At 34.3% G+C, this 8,519-nt stretch overlaps 1 protein-coding gene across 1 annotated transcript; it reads right to left on the bottom strand.

Moving 5' to 3' along the window:
• Positions 1-2,852: 2,852 nt before the first annotated feature.
• LOC143603437 (serine/threonine-protein kinase haspin homolog) lies at positions 2,853-8,414 on the bottom strand. Its single transcript, XM_077080222.1, has 15 exons — positions 8,408-8,414; positions 8,216-8,333; positions 8,053-8,136; positions 7,851-7,938; positions 7,324-7,784; positions 7,108-7,231; positions 6,922-7,031; positions 5,233-5,344; positions 5,055-5,147; positions 4,532-4,593; positions 4,317-4,447; positions 3,693-3,763; positions 3,558-3,610; positions 3,044-3,110; positions 2,853-2,972 (listed from the first exon to the last, which is right to left on the bottom strand). The coding sequence occupies exons 1-15, from the start codon at positions 8,412-8,414 to the stop codon at positions 2,853-2,855; spliced, it is 1,701 nt and encodes a 566-aa protein (XP_076936337.1).
• Positions 8,415-8,519: the final 105 nt, after the last annotated feature.

Here is an 8,519-nt window from a genome sequence, read left to right as displayed (position 1 = left end):
ACGTACATACATACATACTTGCATATTTACAACCGTGATTGTTGTACGAACAACCGATTTCTTGAAACTCGTGAAACTCACCACCTATTTGTAGTTGACCCGTTTTAACATGTTTTTTAAGGTATACCAGACTTGGGCTAGAAAGTCAATGTGCTACGTGTTTGACTTGCGATCAATGCTGGGTGAATTGATGCAAATGTGCTAGTAAGAAGTAAAGCCGCTTAACGGGCTGGATTTAGTTTGTATCACCTAGTTGTAAACAAAATTAGATCGATGTAAATTATTGTAAACTAGTTTGTATTGTTCTTTATAAACAATGTGGTTGATACCAGAGGTGTCTATTACATTTCCGTTTTACACTTCCGCAAATCGCTTAACTGGGTGTGACAGCCACCCCCGTAAACGCGTTTTTTAATTAAATTAAATTATATTAAATCATTAAGATGTCAATATAATATCCTAACAAACTAATTAATTGCGTATTAGCACGGCGAATCACCTCGAAATCTTCGCCGGAAATCCGGAAAATCAAATAATTGAAATTATCGCGTATATGCTCCGATTAGTTGTATAAATAGGGACCTAAGCCTCATTACAACCCGCTCATACCCTTCTTTCCCTCTAATTCTCTCTAATATAGCCGTAATAATCCGGCAAGGCTTCGGCTCCGGCGAGTCCCAGTTCTCCGGCAAACCAAGACCATTTCGAGTAATTGTTAAATGCTTTATAATAGTTTTTAACCAACGATTAAAACCCCTAACACTAAATAATTATTCATACAATTAATCAACCTTAAAATCCTGTTAGAATAGTCGTTAAAAGTCGTGTTTATTCTTATTTATGGTTCGTACGGATTGACCGCTTCGTCTTCCTTTGACACCTTCGAGTTATTCTAATTCTTTTTTACTTCAATTACTAAGGTGAGTTTATCACAACCCCCTTTTAAACGTTTTAATGTTTTGGGGTAGCATATGTATCCATTATAAAATTCAAGCATTTTTATTTCGATTACAAAACTACAATTCGTATATGGACTTGTGTGTTACTTGAATTACTTGCTCGAATATTACCTGCACATGGAAGTCTCATTAAGTATGATCATACGCTCCCCTTTGCACTTCGGTCCATTTGTATCGAGTGAAAAAGGGCCTCATTATCTGAATACGTTGGTTGTTACCAATTGGAAAGGGCCTTACTTGCGTGATTACCCTAGTACGTTGGTTGTTACCAACTGGAAAGAACTTACTTGCTCGTTTATCACATGTTTATGAATTGTATGGTTTTTAAGTATGTCTTTAAATTGTGGAAACTCACCAGCTATATTTATAGCTGACCTTTATTTTATACATATGTTACAGGTACCGTGATTAGGGGATGAAGCATTGAAAGACACTTAGATTACCTAGGTTATTTAATTAAACGAGACATTTGTTTTTATTATGATTTGATTTCAATTTGTAATGTTATTTGAACTTGTGTTACTTGGCTTATTAATGAATTAATGTTATTATGCTCACCAAATAGTGTCACGTGTGTTTTGAACAATCTGTACGCCACACTCGGGCGTTTCCGCTTAAGCCGGGGTGTTACACATTGTGTTATAGATTTTGGTCATTGTGTTATCAATTGATATTCATATTAAAGATAACAATTAAAACAAAGATTACGTCATTGTGTCTTTTATTTGTCATTATGTCTTTATGTTCATCACATGTCTTTATACTTATCATTGTGTTTTAGTCATTGTGTATTACGTTCATGTCATTTGCGTAATATGTAGTTTCATTGTGTTTTACGTTTCAGGTCATTGTGTTATTATTATTCATCATTGTGTTTTACGTTTCATGTAATTGTGTAATATGTATTTATCATTATGTTTTATGTATTAGATAATTTGTTATTTTATCATTATATCTACGTATTATTATTACACAGCCGCATTATTACCATTTAAAAAAGCACAATAATGATTTGAAAGACACAATGACGAACAGAAAGACACAATGACAAAAAGACACAAAAACATAATGACATAATTTTTTTTAATTTTTATATAAAAAAGTCATACTCATATTAAATATTAAAAAACATTTGTTATTATGGTGATTTTTGTTTTGAAAACTAATATCATATGAAAAAGTTATAAACGTTTTAAAATGATAGGAAAATTGACATATGACTTCTATGTGAAGAGAGAAAATATGTACTATTACTTTTATACCCTTTTACCTTTGGTCTCCACTTGACACATGTCAATCAACAATGACTTTTCTCACTTCTTATTTTTGTTTACATTGGTAAAATAACTCAACCCTCTCATTGTATTACAAGATAATTGAATAATTCTTCATTTCTAGACCGCTAAAAAACAGAAACACATACAAGTAGAGCCAGCATGTGGGCAAGTAAAACACTTAATTAAGGCATCTAAATCTAAAAAAAACATTTAAATATAGATATATTATAGTAAAGTAAACTCAAAATTATATATTGGTCTAATGAGAAACTTATGCTACTTATATATAGGTTGAGTTTGAGACCAAATCTAATCAAAGTATTTTTTTTTTTTTTTTTTTGTCCTCACCAAAGGGCTACAAAATCTTATTTTGATTTAAGCCTTCAAAATCGTCGAGCCGGCCATGAATTTTTAATAATTTATTTTTCTTCAAATCCTATCTACTTTTATCAAAGAAAAAGCAAAGATAAGAAAGATGATGCATGAACTAAGAATTAACAACCTAAAAGAAAGTCTGCAATATGTGGATTCACATGCACACCATCAACCTTTTTAATTAGCCTCCACTTTCTTGACATTCTTTTCAAATCATATCTATTCTTTTTAAACTACGTTACTAACAGCAATGAATTAAGTCACTGAAAAAAGCATCGACCACCGATTCTTTGGCAGACTTGTACCCGTGTAAACGCTTTTTAAATGAACGTAACTCCCTTTCGTCTCTAGATGTTCGATCCTATCAAATTTAACAATATCATATTAGATAGATAGATATATAATAATCTTAATTTATTCACAAGGACTTACATATTCTTTCTTCTGCAACAAGATGTCAACCAGGTACTGCAGCCACAGCACATTCGTCTTCGGGAAACTGTATGCATCATCAAATGAAACCGCTTGTTTTCTTTTATATAAAAGTAACTTTCAACCCATTAGATTATATATGGGCCTAACTGGTACCAAAGTGTTTTTAATGCATAAAATACGCAAAATTTTGGCTAAAATATGTTGGAAAAGTGTTCGGTTTCGGTTCAGTTTTCCCATTTAAGCTTAAAGCTTTTGGGCCGAAAAAGGAGGCCCAAAAGAATGAATTTGCGTCTAAAAGCCTATATCTTTTTGTTAATTAGCGGTTAATTGATTATTATACATTTGAGCTAAAATATTTGGGTTACACTATTTATTAAATTCTTATAAATTACTTTAACATTCAATATTAAAAATAAAAATCCATAAATTCGAATTCGCTCGGTTTAAAATTTCGGTTTCATGCATACCCCTACCGGTTAGCTAGCATGGTAGTAAATTCTTAGTTCCATACCTTCCCTCCCAGCAATCATCTGTAACTTGTTTCATTTTCCGATAAGTTTCTGACTGCACACAATATCAAAGAACTGAAACTTTAGAATAAAACGGAGACATATATAATACGGTGGTTACGTGCATTTGAAGCTACCTGTTTATCTCCTTTTGGGCCTTCAAATAGTCCTGGATCCACAGATAGATCCAAAAACAGAATACTTTCACCTGCCAACAACACATATATGGCATGTAAAAAGCACATTACTTGGATTTGTGCATGAAGCCAAATAAACTGACTCGGAACCCAAAAACCAGCCCAAATTAGAAACCGACTGTTCGGTTTTGATTTTTAGTAAAACCGAAATATTGGTTTAGTTTCAGTTTTGTGTCTTGTGAAAAACCGAACCGAACAGATAAACCGATTTGTTGAATTACGTTTTTGTTGAATCGTTTACGTTCTATAAACTTGGATATTTGTTTTTTTTTAACTAATCGTTTTCGTTTTTTTTAAATAATAAGTCCAATTCCAAAAAATATCATGGGTCAAATTTCTTTGGCCCAAAAATTACTAGCCCGATTAGCAAAACCGAAAAAATGCCGAATCTAAACAGATAGAACTTGAAAACCGAAAAAACAGAAACCAAACGGTTTTGAAAAAACAAAAATCCAAAACTTTGGTTTTCGGTTATGTTTTAGCCCAAAGCCACACCGAACAGCACCACGCACACCCCTAACTTGGATTATAGTTAATTAGTTATACAACAAACAACAAGAGTACCTGTATTAATCCTGGAGAGTGTAAAATCAATTATCGATGCAACCAGTCCGTATGTCTTGAAACACATTTTTTTCCCATCAAGAATGAAGCTCAATGTTTCGGAACCATTTCGTCTCAGCAAGATATTGCCCCTATGTAGTAAACAGTTGACGTAAAAAATTTAATGTCAATGATGAAAGTATAACTGAAAACAGTTAATTAAAGTTACTGTTTACCAGTGCAAATCTCTGTGTTCAAACTCAAAAGCAGCTTCTGCCACTGCCAACGCCCCAGTAACCTGAATACATGTTTAAATATCCGTTAGACCGTGTCACAAGATTGCTATGCAGTTAATGCGGAAAAACATCGGATATCGGTCAAGGACCGATATGTGAGATATCGGTGGGATCTCAGTCATTTTAATATCATGCAGAATTTATAAATACTCTCCTACCATTAACAAATCAACCTCAACTTACAAAACACCAACAATTGTAGCAAGTGGGAACTGATTAAGACTTAAAACACCAACATTAGAAACTAAAGTTTGACAACTAAAACTTAAAAAACTGATGAGGAAAATCGGTGATATATCGGTCCAATATGGCCGATAATATCAGGACCAATATTTTGTACAAATATTTTACCAAGGGCCCGATAACCAATATATTAGTGATATATCAGCGATATATCGGCAATATCGACTGCATAGCAAGATTGTCCCAAAAGAGATAAAAACTGACTCATTAATGAAGATACCTGAAGTAACAAACTGCGTGCTTCATTGAAGTTGAGTAGCCCAAAGCTCTCAAGATCCTGTCCTCCGTGTTCTTGAACAAACACAACAAAATGCTGCAGTAAATATGCATAGGTTTGTTAGAAGTTGTTTCCTAAAAAAAAGATTAGTAACAGAATCCTCGTAGTAATTATTTGAAACCTGCTTCTTCGCAAACTCGGTAGGATGATCGTTCTCTGAGAAATGCTTCTTGTCCCATTCTTCCCATGCTCTAATCATGGCATCATCATAAACACCATCACATACCCTTAAACTGCATAAAATGTGTGCAAATATCAGTTGTGACTACTCCTGTAGGCCATAATAATCATATATATTACTAAGCCAGACAAATAAGAACACCCATAAAAACCAATGGAACAGGTGATTGCTGACTAAAGAATTAACAAATAAAATTAGAAGATCCGTTCACCTATAAGCTGTATTCTGTAATATATATTAAAAAAAGTTATTCATACCTGCAGATGACCAAGATCACTAAGGATCATCCTTAACAGATTGATAAAGGTATGAAATTACGTGTTACAAAATAAGGATTACTTGTTTGGTCGTATGAATTTAAAATTCTGAAATTAAAATTAATAAATAAATAAATTCAAATAACAACAAATAAACATATTTTTGAAACTCAGTATAAGACAAATCTATTGATCATTTAGAGAACTAAGAGAGCATAACAAATTTCACTCTGCTGGTGTTTTAAGCCATTCAAATTAGGGGTGTGTTTTTTAACCGTACCCGAATAACAAACCCGAATCGAAGCGACCCGAGACCCAAATAACCCAAACCGAATTCACCCGAACCGATTAAACTCCTAACCCGAACCCGAGAAAAAATATTCGGGTCGGTATTTGGGTTGAAATACCCAGATTTGGGTTGACCCGAATAACCCGAAGAATAATACATCGATGCATGTATCCCTAATTTTATAGGGTAGTTTAGCGGTGAAGTAGCACAGTGACCTTATGTATTCTTGTTCGGTTGTTCTCAATACTCCAATTAATATTGGATCTATCACATCCCAATGTATTAATGACCATAAAGCATGCGGAGAATGTATCTTCAATTCAAAAACTTAAATAGTATAATATTTAAACCAATATTTATTGAGCATGTTTCTTCAATCTATACAGGTATTAAGCCACAGGCTACAACACTCCTTCATCTCATCTAATGCATTCTAGTATGATAAATTTCATATTTTGCTAAATAATATATGCTATTGTTGAATATGTCTGTATATTATGGTTTTATAACAGCTTGGCATATGGTTTTTTAATTTATGATATTGTTAAAGGTGGATTTTTTTTTAATTTGTTAAACCCGAAATCCAACCCGAATTTACCCAAACCGTATAACCCGAAACCCGAACAAACCGAACTTATTTGGGTCGGTTCTTGGGTCAATTTGTTTTGAGCTCAAACCCGAATAACCTGACCCAAACAACCCGAAACCCAATAAATAACCCGAAGAACACCCCTAATTCAAATTAATTATCTCACCATCTAGCAGCTGAAAATCAATGCCCAAATAGTTTTTTTCTAGGAGCCCCATCTTGAGTGTGGATGTTTACCATTCTCATACTTGAAAGAAAAAAACTTGATAACATTTTTAAAAATATAGTGATGTACAAAAAAGCAAAAAGATTGATGATAAAAGGCCAAAACTGGTTTTCTTCCAATTATACCCTTCCAAGGAAGTGGCGCCGTAAAATCATCAAACCTCTTCATTCTCTTTGATCAATAACGGTGGTTCCTTCCTAGCCTTTTTAGGATTTCATGTACCTCATTCTATATACTCTGTGAATATAAGATTATTAGGAAGAATTACCTTAACATTCGTATGAATGTAGGACAAACATTATGAAAATGAGTATCATTTCCCCTTAAATCATTGAGGGTCAGAGAAAGCATAACTTCCTCAAGCAATTCTTCAGCTCTCTACAGCCCAACAAGAAACAACATTAGCCTAAGCAGTACAACACAAAAACATGCCACCTAAGGCAAAAGGAAGTACCTTTTGAATTTCTCCATTGACTAATGAGTCGCCATCAAATGGAACAACTTTGCACACAGTTTCACCGGCAATAAATACTTCCCCATATGTACCTTCACCTACCTTCGTTATACTTTCGAGCTCGCTGTATTCACAACACACCCATGTTCCTTTTAAATCTTACTTCATTTTATTTTAGATGTAAATAAACCAAACATTTTAAACGAAAAAACCAACCAATACTCAGATATCACATCTGAAAACGTCGACGGAGACGACTGCCCACACACTTTCAGCAGCTCCAGTAACGGGTCCCACTGTTCCTCCAACAGAGAATCTCTTGATGACAAAGAAAGATTCCGAATGGCAAAACCTAAATCTTCAGAATCTTTTTCTCCAGTTCTGTTTACAGAGCCAATGAAAGCCGAGTTATGTTTAGTTTGAGCATCGAAATCCCGGGACGTCTCTGGAGTTTCCAAGATCTTGGAAAGTGAAGCAGAGGGAGCACAAGTGGTTTGGTTACGCAACCACTTCCGCAAGACTGTTGATATATGGGAGGGAAGAAGGCTGTTTTTGGTGCCCATAACCCATGTCTTGTTTTGAGGTGATGGGCTTTCTTCTAACAGTTCAAACGCATCAACCTCATCGAAGTATGCACGCTCCTTTTCATAAGTATGAAGCGGATGCACGCCTGTTGCCTACACAAATTAGTTTCAGTTCAGAAGAGAAATAAATGAAAAGAAAGAAAGAAAGAAAGGTAGTACTTTAGCAAGCGGAGGCTTGTTGTGTTTTCTTATTGGTTTCTTCTCCTTTTCGGGTCTATAGTGATCACAGGCAATACTTGTTCTTCCTCTGGAGATAATAATAATAATAATAATAATAATAATAATAATAATAATAATAATAATAAATGTAACAAACAAAATGGAATTAATTAGTATTATTATGTTTTAAAATGAATGAAACCTGGTGAAGAGGGAACGATTCCAACTGACCCGCTTTCCTGGAACCAAACTCACGCGAATGGAACCGGAACAACTCGCTTGCTTCCTGTAAGCAAGAGGCAGGTTTCAAACTTACTATTTATTATTAATGAATAATCAGATTGGATTAGTAGCAAGTGACTGACGCAGTTGGTGGGTTTTCCTTTCGGGGGTGCCGTCTGTAAACAATGGCGGTGCTTTCTTGATCATTGGATTCGGCGCCTATGATTTGTGACCAGAGATCAACTGCACCCTTATTATCACCTAAAAAGGTTTAATACAAAAAGTAAAATAATTTGTATAAACAGATTGAAATCGACAAATATCATTTCACTTACCTGCCATAGGGAAGATAGGATGCGCAATCAATTGAAGCCTGAACTCTATGAATTGAAAACACAGATCTACTTTTAGTTTTAATTTGAATTGAGGACGATGGGCGGGAATGTG

The sequence above is a fragment of the Bidens hawaiensis genome, unplaced genomic scaffold, assembly GCF_021521415.1.
Source record: "Bidens hawaiensis isolate Kalapana, Puna unplaced genomic scaffold, B.hawaiensis_p1.1 tig00061629_1, whole genome shotgun sequence".
Lineage (NCBI taxonomy): Eukaryota > Viridiplantae > Streptophyta > Magnoliopsida > Asterales > Asteraceae > Bidens > Bidens hawaiensis.
The sequence above is the reverse complement of the archived record's forward strand: the minus strand, read 5'-3'. Positions and strand labels throughout refer to the sequence as shown.